At 42.1% G+C, this 27,657-nt stretch overlaps 2 protein-coding genes across 6 annotated transcripts in view; one reads left to right on the plus strand and one right to left on the minus strand.

The window, feature by feature from the left end:
* Positions 1–13,290, minus strand: part of GDAP2 (ganglioside induced differentiation associated protein 2) — a 65,677-nt gene extending 52,387 nt beyond the window's left edge. Inside the window, exons 1-5 of one of the 4 annotated variants that reach the window (XM_019730599.3) lie at positions 13,096–13,290; positions 7,216–7,458; positions 5,847–5,986; positions 1,950–2,103; positions 1,463–1,551 (exon numbers count right to left, since the gene is read on the minus strand). In XM_019730599.3, coding sequence (XP_019586158.3) covers positions 1,463–1,551; positions 1,950–2,103; positions 5,847–5,986; positions 7,216–7,391 — 559 coding nt within the window. In that variant the 5' untranslated portion in view covers positions 7,392–7,458; positions 13,096–13,290. Of the gene's footprint in view, positions 1–1,462; positions 1,552–1,949; positions 2,104–5,846; positions 5,987–7,215; positions 7,459–12,557; positions 13,013–13,095 lie in introns of those variants that run through there. The other 3 variants (XM_074318972.2, XM_019730600.3, XM_074318973.2) reach the window with 3 other exon arrangements.
* Positions 13,291–13,298: 8 nt separating this feature from the next.
* The window catches only part of WDR3 (WD repeat domain 3), a 28,470-nt gene continuing 14,111 nt past the window's right edge, over positions 13,299–27,657 (plus strand). The window contains exons 1-11 of one of the 2 annotated variants that reach the window (XM_019730598.3): positions 13,299–13,432; positions 16,610–16,809; positions 17,750–17,959; positions 20,285–20,403; positions 22,118–22,196; positions 22,983–23,078; positions 23,994–24,107; positions 24,301–24,402; positions 24,849–24,946; positions 25,835–25,942; positions 26,545–26,775. In XM_019730598.3, the coding sequence (XP_019586157.3) occupies positions 16,639–16,809; positions 17,750–17,959; positions 20,285–20,403; positions 22,118–22,196; positions 22,983–23,078; positions 23,994–24,107; positions 24,301–24,402; positions 24,849–24,946; positions 25,835–25,942; positions 26,545–26,775 (1,328 nt within the window). In that variant the 5' untranslated portion in view covers positions 13,299–13,432; positions 16,610–16,638. Of the gene's footprint in view, positions 13,433–13,680; positions 13,723–16,609; positions 16,810–17,749; positions 17,960–20,284; positions 20,404–22,117; positions 22,197–22,982; positions 23,079–23,993; positions 24,108–24,300; positions 24,403–24,848; positions 24,947–25,834; positions 25,943–26,544; positions 26,776–27,657 lie in introns of those variants that run through there. The other variant, XM_088799523.1, reaches the window with a different exon arrangement.

The following is a 27,657-nucleotide window of genomic DNA, read 5'->3' on the forward strand; positions in this document are numbered from 1 at the left end:
TTGAGGCAGTAAAAGAAAATTCCTTCATCCCTTTTTAAAATATGTATTTCTTGAGCAAGGACCATATACAAAGCATTCTTGCCACATGGGAGCATTATAGATACAAAGATGAAAAGATAAGATCTCCGCCCTCAAGAAGCTCAGTCTAATATAATGTCTATAAACTCTAACTCTAACATATATAAAGTTACTATGAAATCCTTGCGTGATAAAGACCTTAGTTTTAAAAATAGCTCATTATTAAATAAGACTATTTAAGCCTGAACATGTCCTCACCCAAAATTCTAGGCTATGTAGTAATAATTTTATACATTAAAATAGCTGTAATTTTTTTGTGGATGTAAGTTTAGCTCCTCATCTTTAAATTCTAGAGATAGAAAGAGGTCTTAAAGATTGTGCAGTACAGTTGCCCTCCCAAAGGAGCATCTGCGACAGATGGTCATGTAGCTTCTGTAGGAACAGGCCCAGTGACAAGACGTTCACTTAAGCTACCTTTCTAATACAGACCATCCTAGATTGGTCACATGGGACCGATCTCCTGCCTTGTCCCTCGGCTTAGACCTGCCTTCTATAGTTGGAGGTTTTATCTACAAGCCGCACAAAGATCTGCGAACTTCCTGAAACAGCAGGTCAACTCCACACGATGTACATTCCTCTGAAGAAGGGGTCCACGGCTTCCTTTCATGCGATGCTCAGTGTGACTTTGATGAGAGGTTAAGACCGTTGCTCTCCACGTGCAGTACAGACTCTGTCCCTAACGAGACTCCTTCAGGTATCTGAAGACGGGAACTAGGTATGCTAAAAGGACGCTCTCCTTTCGCAGAAATACCACGACTGTTTCCAACGGTGTGCCCCCTGTCTGTCAGTGTCTCATGACTGGGAACCCAGAACCACCACAGTCCCCATGTAGTCTGAACGTCCATATAACACAGTGAGGTCATGGACTCTCGAGCTGAATGTCACATTTTCATATTACATATGTGACCTTCTGGCTCATACTGATGGAACCCAGTCTTTTAAAAATCAAAATGCAAAGTTTTATAGTCAAATAGCACAAGTGAAAGCTGCCATGGTTTAAACTGCAAGGTGCTTTATGAATCTGATATTATAAAATCTGTTTTGATTTCACTGTTGCAGCCTATTACGATTATTCTGAATTACGATTCAAATAGCCAACGCACTGGCCATACTTCCTACCTTGGTATCATTTTCAAATTTAATAGGCAAGTCTTCTAAGCCTTTATTTAATGGATAAAAATGCCGACATAAAAAATAAATTGAGAGCTCTGCAACTTGTCAATATGAGCTTTCTTCCAGGGTGCCACGATCGGTTAACAAATCTTTGGCTATAATGATTTAATTAGTGATAAAAACATTTTTAAGACTCAATTTATGTATAGCATCCCCAATCCCAAGTATGAAGGGCCATGGCAATTTACGTAAAGTCTCCAATATTACTTACGAAGTGCTATGTGCGTTGCATCTTCTAAAGGATAGCCTCGTTTTGCAGAATTAATGACACAGAATCCAACAGAAGACATTGACTGCTCTCTGCAATCAAAAAGAAAACACTAAAATTATACTATCAACATTCATAATACACACATAATACATGACTAATTTGAAAATGCAGCTCAACTTCCCCTTCCCTGTCCCTTGAACCAAGCTACCATAATAGTTAACCCAACTGTACTATTTAATAATTGTAATTAATAATATAACTGAATCGCACCATTTGGAAGAAATATATTCCAATTAAAGACTAAGTAAAATAGGAACAGGTTACATTCCGAAGTTACCCAAAGGCATCTCTTTCACCCTGCTAATTCAGGGTCCTCCGGAATTATCTAAATCCTTCCAACTTTGGCTTCCAGAGTTGGGTTTCATTTTAAAACCAGGGCCTTTAACAACACAGGGCACGCCGTGCGCAGGAAACGAGCCCGCCGTACTTGGCCAGCTGCAGGACGTTTCGGTAGCAGCTGTACAGGGAGCTCTCGGCAGCGGTGCGGTAGCGGCTCTTATACTTAGGTCCCACCGTGTGAATGATGAACCGGGCAGCCAGGTGAAATCCTTTCGTCAATTTGGCTTCACCTGTCCGGCAACCTGGAAACCATGGAACATTCAGAAGTCACGGAGGTATTAGGGGACAAAAAAATCAAAAAACAACAAAACAATGCATAAAACAGAGAATATTAAGAACTTCGAGAAATTTCATTTTAAAAATATGGATTGAACACAAACATTTATCTTGTTCCCAAAATGACACTGAAGCAATACAATAGGTATAAAAACAGAGACAAAGAGAATGAAAGGGAAAGTGAAGCAGATAAGCATTATCAAAATTTTGGAATGTAGAAAGTCGCTGAGCTAGAAGTAACTGACTTAGTGATGCAGGAAAACCTAAGTGCTTGCAGAAACGGGGTAACCAATGTGAAACAGGGTGATCTGTACTGCCAGGGTGTGCTACACTCAAGACGGACGGCTTCAGTTCCAACCTTGCATCTACCACGTTCCTGCTGTGCCACTCTAGGCAGGAACTTGGCCTCTCCGTGCCTCAGTTTCCTATTTATGGGGACATTAGTAGTATTAACTTCCCAGGATTAAATGAGTTAATATACGCAAAGAGCATACCCACATTAGCTATTATTGTTATTATTATCATTATTTTTAAGATTTTATTGGGGAAGGGGAACAGGACTTTATTGGGGAACAGTGTGTATTTCCAGGACTTTTTATTGGGGAACAGTGGTATGTTTTTCCCAGGACTCATCAGCTCCATCCAAGTCAAGTTGTTATCCTTTCAATCTTAGTCGTGGAGGGCGCAGCTCAGCTCCAGGTCATTGCCGTTGCTAGTTGCAGGGGGCGCAGCCCACCATCCCTTGCGCTCCAACCAACTAAGCCATCTGGGAGCTTGGCAGCAGCTCAGCTCAAGGTGCCATGTTCAGTCTTAGCTGCAGGGGGTGCAGCTTGCTGGCCCATGTAGGAATCGAACCGGCAGCCCTGTTGCCCAGAGCTCATGCTCTAACCAACTGAGCCACCCATCCGCCCCTATTGTTAGTATTGCTGAACACTAAAAAGGCTCAGAAGTGGGAGGTTTTAAGTGTTTCTAAAGGCTATGAGGGGAAGCGGGACTGAAAAGAGGAGGCAGAGTTAAATGTTTGTGTGAGAACAGTCCGATCTGCACAAGCCCTCCCAACCAGCACCGCGAGGTGATGCTTGCTTTACCACCACAGCAGCAGGAAGGTTTGCTGTCTGGACATGCTGAACTAGGGACTTTCTGGACTCCAGAAGCCCAGGCACAGCTGAGGAGGTGACTTAGTTCAAGTGTAACACTCAAGTGTGATAGCTCTAGGTCTCTGCTCCTAACTGGCTTCCCCTACACAGACACTCTGGAAGAGTCCTTTCCAGAAACTAAGAGACCCAAAGCAAAGGGCCTCCAGATTCTGACACTGAGGGAGATTCCCAACAAACAACATGGCTCTGGTTTGTCATCTACTTCCAGACCACCGAGCATTAAGCCTTGCCCACGCACACGCAGCTTCTCGTCAGCTTCTCAGCTCCTCCCTCTGACATACAGCTGACACTCAAGGAGCACCAGGATGTGAGGAAAGCATCTAATAAGAGGGGGGCAAAACAAATGCTCAAGAAATAGACAGTGCAGAGAAGGAAACTTTAAAACACACCAAAAAAAACTCCCAACATCATAATTACTACTCTCAGAGAAACAAAACCAGAATGTTATAAAGAAGGAATATTCGGAGAACAGGAAAAAGCACTTACATAATTGTGATAGCTAAGCGAAAAATAGGACAGCAGAAAAAGTTCAAGAGAAGAGGTTAAAGCTAAAGCTAAGGAAATCTTTCAGAACTGAAAGATAAGAGTTTCTAGATTCACAAAGCCCATACAATACTCAAACCACACACAAGGCACATCACTGTGAAATTAAAAGAACATCAGAAATAAAGATGAGATCATAAAGTTACTGGAGAATAAATGAGTAAGATACAAAGGATCAGGAACAAGAACAGTATCTGATTTTTCAAGGGCAGTAATAAAGATACAAAATAACAGAGCAATGCCCTTAAAAATCGGGAAAATGATATCTAACCAATTCTATTTTCAACCAAACTACCAATTGAGTGTGAGGGTAGAAGCAAGATCTCAGTAATTTTGCCCCCTTCCACCCTTCTCTGAAATCTTCTGGAAGATTTACTCACAAAAACAAAGAAGTACATCAAAGAAGAGGAAGGCAAGAGATCTAGGAAACTGGAGGGGAAGGGGAGTATCCAATCTATTAAATAGAAAAAATGCTTGCCCAGGACGATAGCTGAGCAGCACGCATGGAGAGCACCCTAGAGAGGAAGGAGAGGATGGGAAGGTTCCAGGAGGAACGTTACCAAGAAAACGGAGCTAAAGGATAAACACAAGTGTCTGACTCTACTGAGAGGAAGATGTGCCCAGCATTCAACGTCTTTCACGTTAGTCTTCGTGATACTAATTTGTTCCATCCCCAAATACTCACTGGGCTGGTTATTATGTGTCAGGAACTGAGGCTGAGGCTATTATCGCCACCCCTATTTTAGAGATAAGCAATCTCAGACTCAGAGATAAAGTAATTGCCTTAAGTTACGTAGGTAATAAAGGGCGGAGTTACCAAATGAACTCCGGTTTGGAGACTCTCAGACACATGCTGTTAAATACTGACCTCTTATTTGTACACCTGTATTACATTTTATTGTTTTCTTTTTTTAAGTATTAAGTCGGCTCTAAGGTATTAGTGAGAATACACGCACACGCGCGTGCATCCCATTAGGGATTTTTCCAGACCAGCTTCTCTGTTCCTTTTATCAAAAACCTTCTCAGTATTACCTCTAATACATTTGCTAATTTCTACGTGCCCTTCATGGTATCATGTCTTCAGTTTAATTGCAGACTTTTTTCCTCTTCTGCCCTCACAGTCCAAGTTCCGTTTCTTGATCAGATAACGCAATTCTCTCTCTACCCCTTCTTTCCTGGAGCCAACATAGTAAGTATTCCTATGCAAATTCGAGTATCTTTATTAGGTTAGAAACCAGTTGTCAGCGTTAAATGACAAAGGTCAAAGAAATCAAGATTTTACCCAGGAGGGACCTGTTGTTTGCATTTTGAGAACAACTGCTGTAGTTCACAAATACTTTTTATAAAATGGTATGATTGAATTACACAATATTCCACTTGGGTTACAATGACAGTACAAAAGGTTGCCAGGTTGATAGTTTAAGAAAATGAAAAATTAAGGTAAAAATAATTCTGAACAAACAGGACTTCTCCTGCTCCCATTTCCAAAGAAATATTCCCAGAAGAATACTCTGGTAAAGAAAATGGCACAAAGTATAAAATTAATCGAGAACATGTTTGCTCTTGTGATGATACACTTTGGGTTTATCAATAAGTCAATTTCATTTCAAAAGTGCAATACTCTAGGTCCAGGAAGTATATAAGAAATTCTCTATCAGTATTAAATCCAATAAAACATTTTCAGTTTAGACAAAGGATAGTTGTTCTACAAGGCTTATCAGTGCAAGAAAATATACAGCCAGGAAACTGCTACCAAAGATCTAACTGACTACAGAGATTGTCATTTTAAAATTGAAGAACTTGACAGAGGAGTTTTACTGAGAGTCACGTCTCCGTGTTCAGCTTCTAACACACTAGGGAGTTTCCAAAAGCTGTTCTGATTTAGTTTTGACAAGAACAACAAAATAGATACATCGGCATAAATTTCTCACATAAACGCAAAACATGCTTCTTCAAATATGAAGACAAATGCTTCCTAAGCAATAACATACTTAAGAAAGTTCCCTCACCTTGAAGTTTCTGCAGGTCCTCCTTCAAATCAGGCCCCGCGAGCATAAAGATACTTTCTGACACGGGATTCTTATCTGTGAGACTTTCATTGCTGGTGTTCACAATCGCTGTACAGTTCAGTAACGCCACATCTCCTTTCCTGAGGAAACAAAAAGAAAGAGCAAGTGTGGGAAAGAGGGAGAAAAAATGTTCTTTCAGTACAGTCTATCCTTACTCCCTCACAGCAATGGTTTGGCTCGGTCAGAAGCTCAAGCACCAGTAGAAAAGTAGTTCCTGACTCAGAAAGGCTCATCTGGCATCTTCGATCCTCAGTGCAATCACTACAACCCCGAAATTCACAAAACCAGGTTATTCCTTGGCTGCTGTCCTATTTCTTTCATTTACAGAATGCTCATGGAGCTGGAAGTGGTGGATTTAAAGAGTTTAGACATAGCAGCATTACGCACAATGGCCAAAAAGCAGAAACAACCCAAATGTCCATCAACTAATAACTGAGAGACGACATGTGGTCTATCCATACAATGAAACATTATTTGGTCATAAAAAGGAATGAAGTGCTCACACATACAACACGGATAAATCTTAAAAACTTTATGGTAAGTCACAGCTGATTCCATTGATATGAAATGGCCATAATAGGCGATTCCAAATAGAAAAACTGTAGATTGATTAGTGGTTGGTTGGAGCTGAGAGACTGTGTGTGTGTGTGTGTGCGTGTGTGTGGCGGGGAGGGGGGGATGGGGAGTGCTAATGGGTACAGAACTTTGGGTTGACAAAAATGTTCTAAAATTGATTGTGGTGATGGTTACACTAAAAGCCACTGACTTTAAATTGGTGAATTGTATCTCAATAAAGCTTTTTATAAAAGAGTAATGTTACTACTACGACTACTACATGCAACAAAAGAGATGAACTTTCAAATAATTATCATGAATGAAAGAGGCCAGACAAAAAAGAATATGATTTCATTTACACGAAACTCTAGAAAATGCAAACTAATCTATAGTGACAGAAGATTCAATGGCTGCTTGGGGATGTGGAGATGGGGGGGCAGGAGGGATGGATTACAAAGGGACACAAAAAAAACTTTCGGGGGGGTGATAAATATATTATAGACTATCTTGATTTGTGGTGATCGGTTCATGGGTATATACATATGTCACAACTCACCAAACTGGACACGTTAACTAGGTGCAGTTTACTGTGTGCCAATTATACCTCAATAAAGCTGTTATGTATATGCAAAACAGTATTTCAACCATGCTAGGGTCTACAAAAACGTTTCGAAGAGATTCTGAGAAAACAGAATTTAGAAGACCTCATGAGAAGGCATGATCATATCATGATACAATTTAATCAATAAATTACCAAAGGACCACTTTTGCATTGATATCCTTATTATAAAGGAAAGGCGATCGGATCGTGTCTTTCTGAAGAGTTTCAGCTGCAGTATCGGAGGCATTTAATTCATCTTCACACGAGTCGCCCCAGCTGGGCAGTATATCCACATCCACAAACTGGGAGGGTGCACCCAAGGGATCCATGGACTGGGGACTTCAGCTGATCTTTCCCCAAATTCCTGAGCAGTTCAGCATTCACCGGAGACCTTAGCTGGAGAGAAAAGAAAGAGCTGTTTTAATAGAGAACAACTACTACTTCACTTCTATTAGAGCAAATAACAAAACTCCACTGCGAAGGGCTTGGTAAAGAGTCCATAAAAATCAATGCAAAACAAAGAACTGCTCATTTTGTTTCTTTCTCTTCAAAAAGTTCCTAGCTTTTCTACAACAGGAAGAAAGGGGGATTATTTAAGCACAGATTCTTTTCAGAGAACTACAGCCATTAAAATAATCACATGGCCCACTAGTTCTACTTTCCAGAAACACAGGACTATTCATTCCACACCCATCGAATGTCTGCTACTGGAGAAAAGAAAAGTGCTAGGTGGTGTAAGAGATACAAAGATAAAAAACGCATACAATGGAAAGAGTTCGGTCTAATAATACGGAGGATTGTGGAGTAAGACCAAATGAGAAGCAGGGAGATTACTGCCATCAAGTAGTAAGAGATAATAAAGGCTTGAACCAAGTGGAGAAGGACATGGAGAAGCCATAGATCTGAGAGACAATAAAAGGGAGAATTCACAGGACTTGACAATTCGTAGGATATGGCGTATGAGACACTCATATAGGAGACTGGTTGTACAGAAATGTAGAAATTAGAAGCACATGGTGATAGGAAAACACACCGTGTCAAGTACTGCAGAGAGGTCAGGGGAAATTTAACTAACACAAGAAAAGGATACTTAATGTGCCAATACGTCAGACAGCTTCAGTAAAATGGTAGATTCATTCATTTGATAAATCTTTGTCAGCATCTTTAGTGTGCCAGGTATACGACAGAGCAAGTCCCTGCCCTTACGAGCTTATGCTTCCTGGAGAAGAGGTGCTAAACGAACCAGCAAGTGGGTATCTAACAGGATGACCGGAGGCAAGGAGTATTATGAGAAAGGGTGATAATCTGAGTAGAGAGCTAATTAAGTGCAGAGCAGGCCATGTGAAGCTCTGGAGGGTGTTTTGGGCAAAGGAAATAGCAAGTGCCAAGGCCAAAAGGGCAGGGAGGAACTTGGTCTCCTCCAGGAAGAGCCGAGGTGGGTTCTGCTACAGAACGAGCGAGGTAACGAGTGGTGGGAAGATGAGGAGGTTGGTGAGGGAGGGAAAGGCCAAGCGATGCAGTGTGTACGCCACAATAAGAAGTTTAGACCGTACTGTAAACAGGAGGGGAAGCTAGGGAAGGATCTTGATAGAACTAATAACTTGACACGACCTGCAAAGAGTACTCTGAAGCTACAGTGAAATTGAGGGCTGGGCAAGAGGAAAAGCAGAGACCAGCAGAAAGTGATTGCAGTAATCTAGGTGAGATGGTGATGCAGCTGGTGAGAAATGGTTAGATTTGGAATATATTTGAAAGGTAGAGGCAACAAAACGCTAAATGAATACGAAGGCTGAGGGAAAAGCGCAGAATCAAAGATGGCTCCTAGGTTTCTGGCTTGCGCAATTGAGTAGATGGTAAAGATATTTGCAGAGAAGGGGAAGACGAGTGGGTTGTGGGGTGGAGTGGTATGTTTTTGCTTGTACTACGTTTGAGATGGCCTTGATGTGGCCAACTATTTATGTTAAACATACACTTGGCTATATGAGGCTGGAGCTCAGAGTAAAGCTCAGGCTAAAGCTAAAAATTGGAAGTCTCATCATATGGATGGTATTTAAAGCCATGGGAACCTGACAAGATCACTGAGACAAAATGCAAACGGAGGTAAGCGATCCAAGGACCGAGTCCGAAGGCAGAATTTAGAAGTCGCAAAGAGGGCAAGTCAAAAAATGAAATAGAGAAGGATTGATAAGCATGGAAGGAACACCAGGAAAGTACGGGAGCCTAAGAGCCAAGTGAAAAAAGTGACTCAAGAAGAAACGATCTGGAAGGGTCTGCTAGGGGTCAATGCTACTGAGAGGCTGAGTAATGGGACTATGAACTGATGAGAGGGCTTGGGAGGTTGAAGATCGCCGGTGACACTGACCATGAGAGGCGACCAGGGAACACAGGCAGCCGTGTGGACTTCCTGAGAAATTTCTCTGTATGATCCTAACATTTGTTAAGAGTCAAGGAGAACAAGCATCCCCTTTTACACCGAACTCCTTGGTGTTTCTTGCTGAAGACACAAGATGCTAATTGGAGAGATACTAATTGGAATGAACCGCGGCTCTGACACAATATGTTAATTCCTGTACCAACACTGTGTGGTAGGAAATGTGATCATTTATGTAACAATTTCAGACAGGCCTTGTAGATTACACCATGATAAAACTGTATGAGATTATTCTTGTTTGATACTATGTACTCCTTCGAAACTATTTTGAAACAAAGAAACTAACTTTATCTGGAAGTTGGTGTTTAGTTAGTCCAGTAGGCCTTTGAAACTAGAGGCAACCACAAGGCTGTAGATATGTTTACAAATATTTAGACTTGAACTGGACAAGCTGACAAAGGACAAATGGAAACGACACTCATTTCCACTTGACTAGTTCTCTAAGAGAACGGAGTGTCACCCACTCCCTTCACCACACACTGATCGCTCCTTCCCATCAGTCTTCTTAGTCTCAAAAATGTTCCTACCCCATCTCTTCTTCAGAAGACCAAGTAAACTCTTTTCACCTCTTAACTTTTTAAGAGTAATTTGTTTTGCAGCTCTCCTTCCTTTTCTCCCATTTACTCAACCTACTGCAGTTTTGCTTCCATCTCTATAACACCAAAACTGCTCTTTCAAGGTCAAAAATAACTCTCCAAAGAGCTAATCAACTTATAGCTCCATTTACTATTGATTATTCCCTCCCTGAAACTCAATTATCTTCGTTGACAATACACACGAGTGGTTCTCCTGTATCTCCAGTCACATCTTGTCAGTACAGTTTGTTGGATCTTCTTCCCAGATCTTAAAAATCATTGTGACCCACAAGATACCGGGTGTTAAATGAATAATAAGTAATGTTCAGAGCTCTTATTGTGGGGCAGAGTTTAATGGCACTCTATGGGAAGCGTCACGACAGTTAACAAAAGGTGAATTCTTTTCCATCTCTAAACAGAAATTTATTTTTCTCACTAAAAAGAGATTTAAATCTCCCTCTCCCCTAACACACATACCTTGGCAATAGAGCAAATGGAGCTGCAAAACCAAGCAAGGCAGGAAAATCTGATCCCTGATTCTTAAGGAACAGTGTTTTTTGTTTTTTTTTTTTTTTTTTTTAAATTAACATACTTGGGGTCACAGACCCCTTGAGAATCACAAGAGATACCTTCCTCGATGAGGACCTAAAGACAAAAGAGAACCCACTTCACAGTATACTCTATAATTCAAATGCATAATGAGCGCAAATCGTTCTAATTACATACTAGCTTGTCTTTTTTCTCAAATCTTTTAAGTCTTCATGTTTTACAAAAACAAACCTTGTCATCTTCTAGTTTAAGGAGTTCTCTACATAGTACTTCATACGAGTAAATGCATTGGCTAAGGGATTAGATTTTCATTAAGACTGGGCAGAATCAGGCAGAACACCTTGGATCACTGTCTCAAAGAAAAACCCTGATTGTTGTCTGGAGAAAAAGAAAATGGCATCATTCTTAATTTGAAAACAAGAACTTTAAAGCTGTTTACTTGTTCTTCAAAATGCTTACATTGATTAGACAAGACTGGATAAAATTATAAAGAGAGAGTGACTCCACCCTTTTAACCTCCATTTTTGACCTGCTCTATTTCACTGTTTTTGCATATATTACATACAGGTTTACCATGCTTTATGTCTTTGTGTTTCAATATTTAAAACTTCAAGATACATCAGATATTTGCATACAAAACCCATCTCAAAGTCAAATCTATTATATTTTAGAGTCATTCCACGGAAACGGAAAGAATGACATTTAAAAAAAAATTATTTAGATGGGAAAACAAACACAAGGGGCCAAACATGTCAACAATAAACACAGTATTTAACACAAAAACACAAAAATATTTCTAAACTGTGTTAATGACCAAGGTCAAACAATATCATTCAAAGCCATTCAAAGCACAAGCTGTAACAGTGTTAGTAATACTTCCTTCATATTAAAAGAAATTTACTATTTTCAATTACAAGTATTAATACACTGAGCAATTTGAAGCTCAAATAAGAATCCAGGATTATACTCCTGAAGGTGTATGCATTGGGGATTTTATGAGATGCATTATCTTAGCACTCAATCGCAGTTCCTCTTAACACAAACTTTTATTAGAATTATTTTCCCACTTGTGGTAGTCCCTTCCCGTAATGCTTAATAACGTTAAAAGATTTTTTTAAAAGGTAAAATCACGATTCATTCAATATAAAAATGAACACGTATTCAAGATTTTATTTAACTCACAGGAGAACCAGGCAAATGGCAGATAAAAGGAATCTCAACATTGGGTACCTTAATAGATCAGGAAATTGAAATGAATGTACAAGAAAGTAAAACTTCCACTGAACCGCTAAGGACATAATTTGCACGTCTCCAGACAAAAAATTATTTAGTATTGACATTAATTATCCAGTTTACACAGCTGTGAAATAGCTTTCTTAGAATCAGATAGACCAAGGGGTGTCATCTAGATATTTTCTAGACTATTCGGGTTTGTACTGAAGCACACATTTTCCCCCTGTAATAATAGAATGCACATCACCTCGAGGAGATATTAACCATCCAAACCTACCCACGCGTTCCCTTCCCTATCAAGCTTACTGAAATAATAGTTGTTTGACACAATTTCCTTCCTTCTACTCCATCCAACCCACGGTAACCTTGCGTCGGGACACTTAGCACGGCTACATCTGTCTGCAAGCTCATCATACGCATTCTCCACTATTGCAAATGTCTTGACTACGGGATTCGCTGAGCCTGTCTTCAAAACTCAAGAAACGTCTGCAGAAAAGCAGATAATGCAGATGAAAGTCTAATTTCGAGGCTGGCTACAGCGATCTTGCTCGACAAGCAAACACAGAGGCTCGCTTCTTGTGTGTCGCTGCACGTTAGCTTTAACTGTCCACAGCTACAGACAGACAGCAGGACTCATTTCTCAACACGTCTATGCAGCCCGGGAATAAAAGCGGACAGAGCTGCAAGAGAGAAAAGCTGATTCCCACCTGGCAACAGCGCGCCCGAGCCTCGACTGCCGAGCGAGCAGGCGTCAGCTCCGGTCACTTCCCCTCCCGCGTCCAGGGAGCGGAAACACAAAGCCGGATCAATGTCACTCCCGGGACTGGGGGCTCCAGGCAGCTCAGCATCCTGGGCTCGGCGCCCACCCAGCCCTGACTCCAGCTGCTCTCGGTTCGCGGATCGCCCCGTTCACACCGCGGCCACAGCCCGGACTCGGGCTGCACCAGCAGGGCTCCCGCCGCCCTGCTTCACCTGCGCGCCAGGGCACGCGCCTCCCCACGGTCTGTGCCCGGCTCTGCCTACCCCCTCTCTGCTCGTGACTCGTCCCCGACGGCGCCTCGGACGAGAGAAACCCAGCGCAGGGCTGGGGGAGCAGCGGCGGGCTCGAGCTTCCAGACGAGCGCCAGAACGGCCCGCCCGCCCTCCCCGGGTCCCGTGCGCCCTCCCCGGGTCCCGTGCGCCTCCCGCCGCGCCCCCGGCCCGCTCGGCTCCGCCCTCCCTCCCGGCCTCGGCCCCGCCTCTCACAGCACTCGGGGGCTTCCATCCGGGCGGCAGGCGGAGCGGGCTAAGCTCCTCGTAGAACGTGGTGGAGCGGCATCCCCGACAACCCTTCTGGAAGCTCGGCGAGGAAATCGAGCCAAAACCCCGGGAAGCCTGAGCGACCAGCGGCAGCAGCTGGGGGCTGTGAGACGCAGACTTCCGCTCCCCGCCGGCGCTCGCCAATCAGAGCGCGCGCGGCCCGTACGTCACTTCCTCCTGGAAGGCACAGGGAACGTCGGGCGGAAGAGGGTCCCGGAGCGGACCCGGAAGGGGTGGGTCCCGTGGGCGGGGCCAAGCGGCCTGGATCCTCGTGGAGGCTCAGGTGAGTGCTGTAGGTGCTCCGCGGGCTCACGCGTTTGCTTCGCTGCTCGGGTTTGCCTGGTCCTGGCCGAGGCCCCCGGGGTGTCAGCAGCCGACGAGGCGGAGGGATTTGGGGCGGGTCGCTAGGGTGGAGGGAAACCTGACGATGGTGCGCCCCGCCGCCGGCACACACCCGGGGATGGCGCGTGCGGTGCACCGCTGCCTGACCCCGCGCGTGCACCGTCTCGCCCGAGGATGCTCCGGCAGTGCAGCCTCCTCTCCTGACTCGAAGACTCGGCTTAGGGACGTCTGGTCTGTTGCCTCGTCCCAGCCTCGTCTTCAGTGCATCACAGCAGCATGTTTCGGGGGGCTGTGCGTTACCAAGCAGGATGGTAGGGGCGCGGAGGCAGGCGAGGTCGTGCGCTCTCTCCAAAAGGCGCTGAGATCTGGGCCCATGAGCCACAAGTGATCACTGCCATCGTGTAGGGAAGACAGCGTAAGGATCGAGGCGATGGAAAGGCTGCAAGAATTGGACTAGCCCCGAAGGAAGTGGGCCTCAAAAGGAGCGTGCTTGTCACCAGGGGACAGGTAAGGGGAAGCAGGGGAGGTGGCAGGACAAGGAGGGAAGCCCACCAGCCTGACGAGAGAGGTTCTGCGATAACAAGGAGGGGTAGATGAGTCCTTGGGCACGGCAAACAACGTGGCCCTTTCCAGGGCTTTGGAATAGGGACAGTGCGCGAGAAGAGATGAGCCAGGTAGTATTATCACTTTAAATGAAAAGAATACAAAACGTGGAGGCGGAGGTGTTAGATGGAAAACTAGTCCAGGAACCCAGACATAAAGAGCAGGAACAGAAAGTGGAAAGAGAGAAGATCCTGTTTTAGAGAAACCTGCGGTTACCTAGGTGGACGTTTCGGAGGAAAGAGTGGAGGGAGGCAGAGAGAAGCAGTTTAGCTTCGTGGTTAAAAGAAGAAATTTTGGAGTTGGGCTGACGGGATGGGAAACTGGCGTTGGCACTTAAAGCTAAACATCTTTGGGTTAGCTGTCTCACATCTCGGTGCCTAGTTTCCTAGTCTATAAAACAGGGATAAGAATAGTACCTACCTTGTAAGGTTATTGTGAAGAATTGTTTTTATACACTTTACAATATACTAGATTCTTTTCTAAGTGCTTTACGTATATGAACCCATTTAATTAACTCAGTTGCGGTGTGTAACTCAATTGCATGTTTACTCAATTATATACATTTAATATACCAGTTACCATATATAGCCGGTCCCGACTTACTATTCTTCTGCTTACCCTGGTGAGAAAGAGATACACATTCTGTAAAAACCCCACAAAGTTTTGAATTGTGATCTTTTCCTGAGCTGGCGATATGGGGTAAGATACCCTCATGATGCTGGGCCATGGCATTGAGCCACAGCTCCCAGTTACACAATCATGGGGGTGAACTACTGATATGCTGCAGTGTGTTCATTCTGTTAGTTGATTTTGCCCAACTGTAGGCTAATGTGTTCTGAGCATATTTAAGGTAGGCTAGGCTAAGCTGTGATGTTCGGTAACTTAGGTGTATTAAATGCATTTTCGATGTACAATATTTTCAACTTCTGATAGGTTTATTGGACGTCACCCCTTAGTAATTAAGTCAAGAAGCGTCAGTTGTAAGCACTCTTTAAATCTTGGCTGCTATAATATTTTTTATTAACCAGCCCAAGGTTACCACAGGGTCTTGAGCCCACATGGCTAAGTTTGTGTGTCTTAGAGTCAGAAAAAAATAAGAGGTGTTCAGAAAGCAAGGGAGGTTTGGTGTCAGACATGTTAAACATGATGCTATGAGGTATTTGTATGGACATCTAATTATTCATGTCTGTGGGTGTGACTGGAAATAGAGGTGTGATGGTCCCTGGGCCAAGGCAGGCTGTCTGTCGTCTCCAAGGAAAATACTGTGGGAAGAGTTGGAAGAGGGCCAAGGACGACCATGAGGAACCGCTATAGTGAAGCCGGGAGAAGGTGCCACTTGGGGAAGAATTGATCATATGGCCTCGCCTAAGGTCCTGATCACCACGTTACTATCATCTTTCCTTGATTAACTGGCTTTATGCTGGTTCCTATGAAAAGAAAAAGGAGGCCAGTATGTGATTAAAAGAAAATGTGAGCAGAGTTGACATGGACTGTTTTTCTATTTAAGTAGACTAAAACAGATTTTAACAGAAAGAGACACCGAAGAGTTAAATGAAACATGTGAACGACAGAAAAACAGCTCCAGAAAAAGACTGTCACTTCTGTTTAGTATTCTTGTGTTTCTTAAGTTGCATGGGTGTTTGGGGGCATACTTTTCACTCTTCCATACCAAAGCAGGCAGGCTTAACTTTTTGTCTCCTTCACCTGTTGTCTCTTATCCATAACCAGTGTTTTCAGTGACTATGATTTAGTGCGGGAACTATGGCGTCTTTTAAAAATGGCGGGCCACGTTGCTGTCCCATGTTGCCCGTGCCAAGGGGAGGTGGCTGCCCTGATTTGGAAATCAAGGACAGACCTGCCTATACTAGGACGGTAGCTCTCAAAGCAAGGGACAACCGTGGCGGCAGCTCACTTGCGAACTTGTTAGAAAAGACAAATCTTGGGCCCCAACCCAGACCTACTGAATTAGAAATGGGCACTTGGGGAGGGAGGTGGAGGAGGTTCCCAGAGATCTGTTTTCATAAGCCCTCAGGTGATTTGGGCATTTACTAGGGTTTGAGAACCGCTGTGCTAGAAAGTCAAGGATTTTGTTTTACTCAACACCACACTTCTAGCTTCTAGAACAGCACCTGTCTAATGAGTAGGCTTGTAATACACGTTTGTTGATAAATATTTTCAGTCTCAGGCTGCCAATCCCAGTGTCAAAACTTAGACGGTGGTTGCATGGGCAGAAGCTAACTGTGTGGCTACCCTGAAGCCACAGGGCAGATATTTGTGAGAGGCATGACAATGTGACCAATTTGCCACTTGATGAATGAGGGGTTACATGTTGAATCAGCAGTGAGTTAAAAATGAAGATGTTCCAGTATTTTGTGTCAGTGGTTTATTCAGAGTAAACAAAGGCTAAGAAGCCACAAGCTGTATGCTTTTAACCACATGGTAAACAGTTGGTGTTCGCTGGCCTAGCAGAACCAAGGTACCTGAAGATCTGAGTTTTCTTTGTTTGCATGTGCAGCTGCCTCGCGTGGTTCCAGGCGTGACAGCATGGGGCTCACCAAGCAGTACCTACGCTACGTTGCCAGTGCTGTCTTTGGCCTTATCGGCAGCCAGAAAGGCAATATCGTCTTTGTGACACTTCGTGGTGAAAAAGGACGCTATGTGGCAGTACCAGCCTGTGAACATGTTTTCATCTGGGACTTAAGAAAAGGAGAGAAGGTAAGCCAGGAATCATCCGGGTTGATACTGATTTGTGGGTATGTGAGGATGGAGAGGCAGAGGTGGGAAAGCTCCATTTATCATGCACAGATCGTCTAAGCGTGTGCCCCCAGAAAAGACATCTTTTGTCTTTGGGACTAGAGAGCCAAACACCAGCTTCTGTTGTGCTCTACACTAAATTCTGAAAACCACAACCAAATAGGCGCTTACCTCTTAGGTACCTATTTGTAGTGATATTTACAGGTAATTATTTGCAATCATTATGCCCGACATTCTTCCCTATTTTTCAAGTTCTTCTACTTGCCCTCACAACCAGATGAAAAAGACTAGGCATTTCAAAAGGCATAGTACTCTGTGTTGTGCTAGTGGTATGCTATGTTGAATGAATCTTTTTTTCACTTACACAGATGAGGGCACTGGGTTGTTAAACTAGGCTTTGATACGTTGCGTAACTCTAGTTTCCCTAAGCCTACCACTTCTGCCACAGCAAACACAGGCATTTTGGTCTTGTCCACTCACTACGTGATTTCCAAGAGGTTAATACTTTGACCCTTGTTACCACCCAGAGTTCCCTGGGGAATAAACCATGGTAGCACTCTGGTGCCATGGAGGTTGCTTTCTTCTAAGATGGGGCTCAGTTAAAGCAAGAATGTGTTTATAACCCTTTATGGAAAATCATTTGGTGTTGACATAGGATACTCATGAGGACTTAGTATGTATTCCAGAGCCTGGGAAAGTTTTGCATGTATCATGCTACTGGAGAGGTTTTGGAAAAAATAATTTTCCCTTTTCTCGAATGTTTCATTGCCCAGGACAAATAATAATCCCCACGTTAAAGAACTTGATGTGAGTTGCAGAGTTTCATGTGAGGTTATTCCCACACTTTTCCCTGGATGACAAGACATGTTCTCTCCATTGTTTTTGATTCTTCTGATTTCAGATCGTCATCCTTAAGGGGCTTAAACAAGAAGTCACTTGTTTGTGCCCCTCCCCAGATGGGCTGCACTTAGCTGTTGGTTATGAGGATGGGTCAATCCGAATCTTCAGTCTCCTGAGTGGGGAAGGAAATGTGACCTTCAACGGACACAAAGCAGCCATCACTTCCTTGAAGTATGATCAGCTGGGAGGCAGACTGGCATCTGGGTCCAAGGTGAGACCTTAAGTCGGGCGCCCAGACTTTTTGATCTAGTAAAGGAGCGTAAGGCCAGTGCGTAAGTGGGATGTTCAAAAAAGTGTTGGGTGAAACAATGGACGCTTGGCGTACAAAACCGTACAGATGGTAGAAATAGAGTGAGAAGGATGGGTCTGCATTGGGAGGCTCATTCTGTTTTCCTGTCGTGTTCTCTGATGAAAGCCTGTTAAATGTAGGAACACCATGATGCGGCCCATGATGATTGTTACATAGCATCATTGTGGACTCCCTACCCAAACCGGAATACAAGGGGAGAAAACAAACTGGGAAAGGAGAGACAAAGTAATAATGCTTTGCTACTGAGTTTGGCTTTCCTGTATCAAAGTCATCAGAAAATACAATGTAAAAGATTCCATTTACAAGAGCGTGTTAAGTAATAGACAGAAAAATACTATGAAACTTTACTGAAGAATGTTAATGGACGACTTGAATAGAGACACAAACCATGTTCTTGAATGGGAAGACAAAGTATTGAAAAGATGCTAATTAATTTATATATTAAAAGCAATTTAAATAATATCCCAAAAGTTTTTTTGCTATTTCTTTTTAGATCATGATCAAATAATTTAAAAGCCTGTATGGAAAAACAAATGAATAAAAAACACCAGAATTTTGGTAAAGAAGAATAATAAAGGAGGGTTTCAATTTTGTTTTCAGAGAATTTTTTAAGAAGTTGCAGATACTGAAATGCACTTTGAAGGCATAATTTAAGACACGTTCTGTTCATCTGGTATCAAAACAAAATAGATAGATTATTGCAACCCATTAATGAGAGTCCCAGAAACAAATCCACTTCCAGTTTCTTAATCAGTATATTTTAGAGATGATATTTCCGATGAGTAGAAAAATGATGGATTACTTACAAAATGGTAGTTAGACTATTAGCTAACTATGTGGGAAGAAGTTTTAAATTAAGTTGAAGCTTTACCTCATGCCATATACTAAAATGAGCCACAGATTACACTTAAAATTAGAGAGTGATATTGTAAGTAAACCAGAAGATAATGTAAATAAAAACTTACCTGAAATCAAGGGGGAAAAGTACTTCAAGCATATCAGCAAAGACAAAAACTATAAAGGAAAAAAAGGTCAATAGATTTGAATACTTAAATTTAAAACACTTGCACATGAAAAAAATATATAAGAAAAGTTAAGAGAGTAAATCCTAAGAGTGCTCATCACAAAAAGAAAAATATTTTTCCTTTTTTCTTTTTATTGTATCTGTGTGAGAAGATGGTAATCATTTCACAATGTATGTACATCAAACCATCATGCTGTATGCTTGAAACTTACATTCATGTATGTCAATTATTTCTCAATAAAATGGGGAAAAAAACAAGTTAAAGGACAATAAAAAGGGAAAATATTTAATATGTTCAATATCAAAAAGAAGGATTACTATCATTCATCTTTAAATAACTTACAATCAAGTAAACAACCCAAAGGTAGATGAAAGTCATTACCTGGCAGTGCAAAAGAGGCACAGAAGGCCAGTAATTGCCATATAGCTTGGATAGAATTCCTCACTGGCATTCAGAAATGGACATCAAATAAATATTGAGACAGCATTTTGAACTTGTGAAATTGGCAGTGGTGTTTGAGAAACTGGTAATACCCAGAGCTGAGCGGATGAACAAACTTGCCTTGTCATACATACCCTGCTGGACCTATAGATGGGTGTCGTCTTTTTGGACATCACCTTGATGGTGTGAATTGCAAACTTTAAAAATAGAAATACCTTTTAACCCAAGAATTTTCCTTTTTAGTGTTTATTCTGAGATATATACAAAGATTTATGTCCAAGAATGTTCATTTCCAGATATATATAATAGAAAATTGGAAAGTACATAAATGGCTAAAATAGAAAAAAGAAATTAAATAAATTACAGTGTATCCTTAGGACTGATTATTATATGACCATTGAAAATGAGAATAACCTGGGAGGACATAGAAAAATTGAAATACATTAAATGAAGAAAAGGGGGGAGGGTTTTAAAATGATCTGAATAGCATCGTCTCAGTTTTTGAATAGGAAAATATCAACCTGGATCTGGATGTATATATAACGACTGGGACATTATAGAACAAGATATGTATGGTGATTATATCTGGATGACAGAATTAACTGGTGTTTATCTCTTCTGTACTTTTCTGTACACTTTTCAGATTTTCTCCAAGGAACATGTGTCTGTCAAATTTGTAATAAAAATATTATATTCTATTGTTTGTCAAGTTAGGCCTTATGTGGTAAAGAAAATCTTCTGTATTATATGATCCCTTTAGGACACAGATATTATTGTGTGGGATGTGATCAATGAAAGTGGCCTCTATCGTCTAAAGGGACACAAGGACGCCGTCACACAAGCATTGTTTTTACGAGAAAAGAATCTGCTAGTTAGTAGGTAAAGAAGTAACAGTTTTGTTTCCATTTCTTTTCTAGGTGGATTCGTCGGGGAGGGTTTTAAAGGGCATTTGCTTCATTCCTTACTCATTTCTCCCCACTATACTCAAGCTCACGTGCTAGTTTCCTCTTCTGCTCTCTGCTTTCCTCTCTCCTTCCCTCCCCTCCCAAACACTGTCATGGAAGCTATCCAGAGTTATTTATAGCATTTTTAATATTCCGTTTTCTGATTTGTCATTCGTTTCCCCTGATATCAGCTTTTTCATGTTCCTTAACCTCCTGACATGCCTTCTATAGAATGAGTTGTCCAGTTTCTGGTTCCTTAGAAAGTCAGGAAAGCAGAATACGAAGCAGTGGGAGAAGTGAGTATCATGTTTGATGTAGCCCGCCTTTTGAGAGCAGATGTGCTCCATATTTGGGCCTTCCTGAACACCTAGTAGGTTGAGTCGTTTGAAATTTCCGTTTGTGTATGTCAAAAATGATAGGCCATATTTCAGCAATTTCTTATGGTTCAACCTAATATAATAATTATCATTCCGAAGTAATGGCCACCCAGAAAAGTTTGGGATCCTAAGGTTTGCTGGGCAGTAACCAGAAGGACCAGGGTAATCAGTCAGGTTCTGCAGGAAACGCTAATGCTGTGCCAGCGGGAGATTTGTTCCTGGGGACAGGATGCAGGGACAGAAGTGTGTCTTGTTCGGATGACACAGATTCTGTGAGAATGACTCTACAGTTCCACTCAGATATACACATTATAATGTAGGGAATACGTAGGAAAGGGACTAACATCATGAGGTACGATTACGTAGGAAAGACTTGAACAATGGTTTTTGTTGTTTGCTTCCACTTTGGTCATGAAGGAGGATTGCGTTAGGTTTACATAAATGAAGAAGCAGGGAAGGGGCATTGAGAAGGGAGAGCAGAGCCCATTGGTAGGAGACTATGAAATGGTTTGTGGGACATTTTGAGAATGGTACCGAAGAGCCCGACTTTGATTCTGTAGAGAACCTTGAGCTAGTGTGAACTCAGAAAATTGACATTATCTGACAGTGTGAACTCAGAAAATTGACATTATCTGACAGTGTGAACTCAGAAAATTGACATTATCTGACAGTGTGAACTCAGAAAATTGACATTATCTGACAGTGTGAACTCAGAAAATTGACATTATCTGACAGTGTGAACTCAGAATGTTGAGACTATCTGACAGTAGTGTAATGGAACCGGTGAGGGAACAGGAGTAGACAAAGAGACCAGATGAGAAGCTCTTAAAATAATTCAGGCAGTAGGACTGAAATTCAGGTTTAGGTACAGAAATGAAAGGACAAGCCTCAACGACCCAAAAGAGGACATAGGGACGAGGTGGACATGGGAGACGGACCAGGAGAGGTCTGAGAAGTTTCTGTGTTAGACGGTGTGAGAGAATGCTGGTGCTTTGATGATGGACATGATGGCGACAGGTCAAGCTCTGTGTTCTTTCTCACTCTGAAGTCAAAGTTATTTTGGTGCTTACAGGTGAAACATTTTATTTTTCAACCTAAGAAGAACCACGGAGAGAGTTCAGGACCTTTGCTTTCTAAAAGAAAGGTCAGGGAGAATAGTAGCATTAGACATTCTCGCTGTATGTTATCTTTTTAAGGTACCAAATGAGACTTTATCTCCCTGGTCAGTGATTCTTCCTAATATTTTTTTTTTCCCTCTCTTTCTTCTTTCAGTGGGAAAGACACCATGGTAAAATGGTGGGATCTTGATACCCAGCACTGCTTCAAAACAGTGGTTGGCCACAGGACAGAGGTACGTGTAGGCCCGTGGGCCCAGGGAAGGAACAGCAAGGCGAAAAGGAGAAGGTTTTCTCCCCTGGCCCTTGACTGGCACATGACTGGAGCACCTTTGATTTGTGAATACGAGCTTCATTATTTTAAAATCCTAAGTGTTCACCTTTTTGATTGGAGGGAGTGTACCCTCCAATAGTGTGTGTACCGTGCCTGGCCGGTGACACGTAAACAGCAGATTCTAGCCAATACAACAGTTACCTGAGCGTAGATCTGTTCCGTAGACACCAGGGGATGCTGTACAACTTTGCACCCTCTGTGCTTTGTTCACACCAGGCTTTCAGAAGCACATACCTGGAGTTAATGAGGGGGAAAAGCAAGTTAGATTCTTTGACTATGGATTTGCAGCAGTACCGCTATTTTTATTGTTTAGTTCTTAGATGGATGAAGCTGAAAATTAGGCAGTAGACGTGACTGGAGCACCTTTGATTTGTGAGGCAAAGAAGTGTCAGACTTAAAGTCATCATTTGAATGGATTCTAGCTAGGATTTATGCTGAACAGCCATTCTCTAATGTAAGGATAGGAAATGGCAGAGAAACTTCTGGTTATCGCATAAACAACAGTTCTACCACAGGCATTTTTTCTTTCTAAAAGTGGGACTTCTCTTAAGTGTGTGTTGAAAGGGTTGCCTTCATATTAGATTTTGCAAATGCCAAAGAGATTTTACCACAGCTTACTGGAATGTCACGTCATACATCCTGGAGTCTCTTAAAAATCCTATTGTTTGAATCTTCTTATACTCTGTAGGTGTGGGGGTTGGTTCTGGTGTCAGAAGAAAAGCGACTCATCACTGGGGCTTCAGACAGTGAACTGAGGGCTTGGGACATAGCCTACCTGCAAGAGGTAATTACTTTCTTCTGATCATGTGCCCAGTTACCTGTCGTGTTTTATCAGTTTTGTAGGCTGACTGAATTTAGAATCACATGTGATTATTGAGTACTTCACATAGAAGGAATTTGACCACATTGACAACATGCTACCTCTAAACTAGTTATGTTTCTCTGTTGTCCTCATTGATTTGAGCTTGGAAGCAGGATGGCTTGAGACTTACAGCTTCTGCTAATGCTAGTGTTCTAGTCTGTGGGATTCTTAGCGTGATACTCCTGGGCCTTTGGGTGTTCTGGATTGGACTTCAGAATATCTGTGGCCCTTTCCCCTTAAAGAAAAATCTATGTAAAATTTGTGTGTTTATAAATATGTGTATTCTGAGAAGATGATTAACTCTCAGATTCCCCTTTTCTTCCTTTTGTGAGGACAAAAGGTTATGGACCTCAGGTTTAGCTGGAGTTTTGCTGGTGTATCAGTAGCCAGTTTGATGGGTTCTAGAAACCCATCAAACTGGCTGATACACCAGCAAATCTAGGGATTATCTTCCCTTTATTTAAGGAGAAAATGTAACCTTTCTTGCAACGCCTTTGCAATTCTTCATGCCAATTTGAATCTTTGCCTCTAAAATAAGGTTTTAAAGTCAATGAAGAGTCGGTCATTATTTTGTCATCTTGTCACTCAACAGTAGTCGTCATGCTGTGGGAAGTTATTTGAGCTGGTATAGTGGACAATGTTTCGTTTGCATTTGATGTAGCCCATTTTTTATATATTCTGATAAATATCCCACCACTGAAGAGACTCGATCAGAGAGATCACTTAAATGGAAGTTAATCAGTGGCCCTAAGGACAGGTTTCTAAGACATTGGGGCTCAAAGTCACCTCCTGGAACACATTATTTCAGCTTTTCCTTTTCCATTTTTCACAAAACAGATTGAAGACCTAGAGGAACCAGAGCCCAAGAAAATCAAAGGCTCTTCCCCTGGAATACAGGACACACGTGAAGCTGAGGAGGGCCCCCTCGAGACGGACGAAGCTCCCGAGGATGTGATTAATTTTTGTTTCTTATCTTTCACTGAGTTGAGCGGTGGGGAAAATGACAATTGTAGCTCCATTTGCAATTCTCATCATCACTTTGGGGACCGTCTTTGTCACCTGCATTTCTTGGCATCAGACCTTCTCGGGTATGATGAAACTTACGTTTAACTCACCTGCATCTTCTCTCCTGCTGCTTCTGCAGCGCATCCTGACATGCAGAAAAGCTGGTTCCATAATGCGGGAAGGAAGGGACAGAGTTGTGAATCTCGCCGTGGACAGGACAGGCAGGATGCTTGCTTGCCACGTGAGTACCAGCCAGGCGGAAATAGCAGGCACGAGGCTGTGCCTTCCAGAAATGCGCTCTGTCATACTCAGTACGGAGATGAGTTTTCCTTTGGTCCTGTTAAGAATTCATTCTGTGGTATTGCGGGGACCTCCAATGCTCCGTTCCATTAGCATAACAACAATAATAATTACTGTTGTTCTTATTATTAGCAGCCATTGATTAAATGCTTGCTTTCTAAGCAATTTGAAAGCATAAACTCTAATTTATTCTTCGGAGCAATGCTGTAAGTAGGACGTGGTCTCTCCACTTCACAGATGAGACAGTAAACCCAGAGAGATGAAGTTGGCCAAGGAAATACAACTAGTGAGGGAAGAAAAAGACGTGGTAGGATTTAGTCCTCACTGAGAAAAAGCTGACTTACAAATTGCCCGCCCTGAACTTACATCAACCTTTTGTCTTTCTAGGGAACTGATTCTGTGCTAGAAGTGTTTTGTATTCTTTCCAAAGAGGAAATTCAGAAGAAAATGGATAAGAAGATGAAGAAAGCTAGGAAGAAAGCAAAGTGTGTTTTCTTAGTGTTTACTACTAGTCAAGTATCCTGGGTGGGCCACGTGGCACTCTAGAAAAACTACGGCTTCTTTAAGGAAATACTTAACTCCATTACCAATTACTGTTAAAAGCTAGAGGAGATTTTGTGCTGTGCCAGTCGTCTGAGTTTTAAATTTCTACTCATTTGTACAGCTTCATAATTAGCGTGTTTCTGCATCTTGAACTCAGAGCCACACAGAACTAGAAACACTATACAGATTTTTTTAAAAAAAGATTTAATTCTCAGAGGCTAGCAGTGTCTCTCCGATCACAGTAGCTTATACAGAAGGAAGCTGGGTTGCATAATGCTAACCTTTGGGACTGGCAGTAGAAAGACTGGTCGGTCAGTTAAATAATTGAAGTTTGGGGGCAATATAACCTTGAAATAGGTCATTATAATAGAAGTCGTTTCCTTAATGGTTGAAATGTATCAAGTCTCAAAGAATTAAAAAGTCGTCCGACTTGGCATATCTTTTGAGACCTCTGGTTTATTTGACGTGGTTGGGCTGATAAGTGGAGGCTAATGGATTTTCTAAAAAGTCCTGATGTTAGAAAAATTTACCAAGAACATTTCAGTGGAATAGTTTGAATTTCAAAGACCTTGTCCCAGGAAATTTTATGGGCTTTTGCATTCAGAATCCGTTTACTGAGGGAACCCATTAAATGAAATAATTCTTTGGCCACGAGGTCACAAAGCATTTCTACATACACTCCATTGTTTAATTCTCGTGGTAATCCTGTGTGGGAAAGAGACTCTCCCACGATGACACAGGTTGTTGGTCTCAGAGCCAGAACTTGACTGAAGTAATAGCACAGCTTCTGATGGAAAAGTGATAGCATGACAGACATTCTTTTCCTCCAGATTAAATTCTTCCAAAGGGGAGGAGGAAGACCTCGAAGTCCATGTTGAAATGACGCTGCAAGATGAAATCCAACGAGTGACTAATATCAAAACCTCTGCCAAAATCAAGTGAGTAAAAGTGTAGTAAGTGAAGTGTCTGAAGTGTTATAGAAATGGTAAGCTACGAAGTGTACTGGCTTGTTCACACTATTTGTAAATGTCTATGCAAATCTATCATTGGAAACAGTGACTGTGGGACTCCCGGGGCCCCACTGACTCATCATCTCGTATTTGTTCTATTATAATAACTTTTCATGGACTTGTTTACGATGCTTTCCTACTGCCAATTAAAAAGAAATGGATACCCCATATTCTGAAAGGATTTAAAGTCACTTATAAAAAATACAAAAAAAAAAAGAACCCACAAAAACAAAACAAAAAACAAAACCCAAGATAGATTTAGGTTCAAGATGGCAGGGTAGGAATAACAGGAAAAACAAACAAACAGAAAAACCAAGATCTGTGTCAGATCCAGTATCTAAGCCTGTTTCTTTGACTTAAAAGCCTGTACTCAACTGCTGTCCAATACTCAGCACACTCTGTATGTAAAATTCTTTATACTTGTTCATACTTCCTATAGATTGAGGACACACAAGGCCTCTCACCTACATAATCTTAACCTTCGGAGCTAAGGTGGTAGCTGGAACCTTTATGAGTATTTTCTCTTGCAGATCCTTTGACCTGATCCATTCACCCCAAGGGGATTTGAAGGCTGTCTTCCTGCTTCAAAACAACATGGTGGAATTATATTCACTGACTCCGTCCGCGCCCACTCCCCAGCCTGTCAGGACCAGCAGAGTTACCCTGGGGGGTCATCGCAGTGACGTGCGGACTTTGGCGTTCAGCTCGGACAATATTGCTGTCCTTTCAGCAGCAGCTGATTCCATTAAGATTTGGAACAGGTGTGTGAAATGGTACTTTCCGTAGCTTTACCCAGTAGTAGTTTCTTCCCTTTAAATTCGTGTTTACTACTCTTGATGGCTAGTTACCAGTTTCTGACGGCCTTATGTACAATTCCCTCAAAATGCATTTTTAGCGTATTCTGACCACAGGCCTGTGGACTTTAGAGTAGGGAAACTTGCCTTTTTAAATTTGGTGCAAAAATAAATAAATAAACAATAAAAGCTTACGCCATGTCTGAAGCTTGTAGCTGTCCTTGGCTAGAGAGAAACACACAAACATCCTGCCTGCTCTTTAAATTCAAGTAATTTTATTGTGATTTCTCATTCCTTCCTTTCCTAGATGACTATTTCACACCATTATCTTCCCAAACCTCAAACACCTCTAGCCCCTTTAAGCTGATGATCTTGCTTCTTAATTCACTGGAGAAATGGAATTATCTAGAAAACATTCATGTGCCCCTATTGCGTCTGCCAATTTAGCTGCATCTGTACCCAGGTCATCTGTCTTGCCTCGTATGGCTACACACGGGCTCCTCACCAGTTCATAACAATTTGTATATGGGATTCTTTGTCCCCTCCCCTTCCAGCAGTTTTCCTCCTTCTGCATCGTTAGTTTGTCTTTTCTGTTGGGTCACTCCCATCAGCGTCAGATATGCTCTAATGTCTCCCATCTTAAAAGAAATAATTACCCCGTCTCGTCGTCCTCACATCTCTGTTCAGTCAACCCCATCCTTTGATTTCTTCTCTCCACTCTGTCTTCTCCTGTCTCCCTTCAAGCTTTTATCCCGTTTCACCAAACCCCTCTTGTTACCTCATCATCTCTAAATCCAGTGACAAGCTTCCAGTGACACACTCTCCTTAAATTGATACTTTTTCTTTTGG

This window comes from Rhinolophus sinicus, chromosome 7 (assembly GCF_057876585.1).
Source record: "Rhinolophus sinicus isolate RSI-liver-muscle chromosome 7, RSI-T2T, whole genome shotgun sequence".
Taxonomy (NCBI): Eukaryota; Metazoa; Chordata; class Mammalia; order Chiroptera; family Rhinolophidae; genus Rhinolophus; species Rhinolophus sinicus.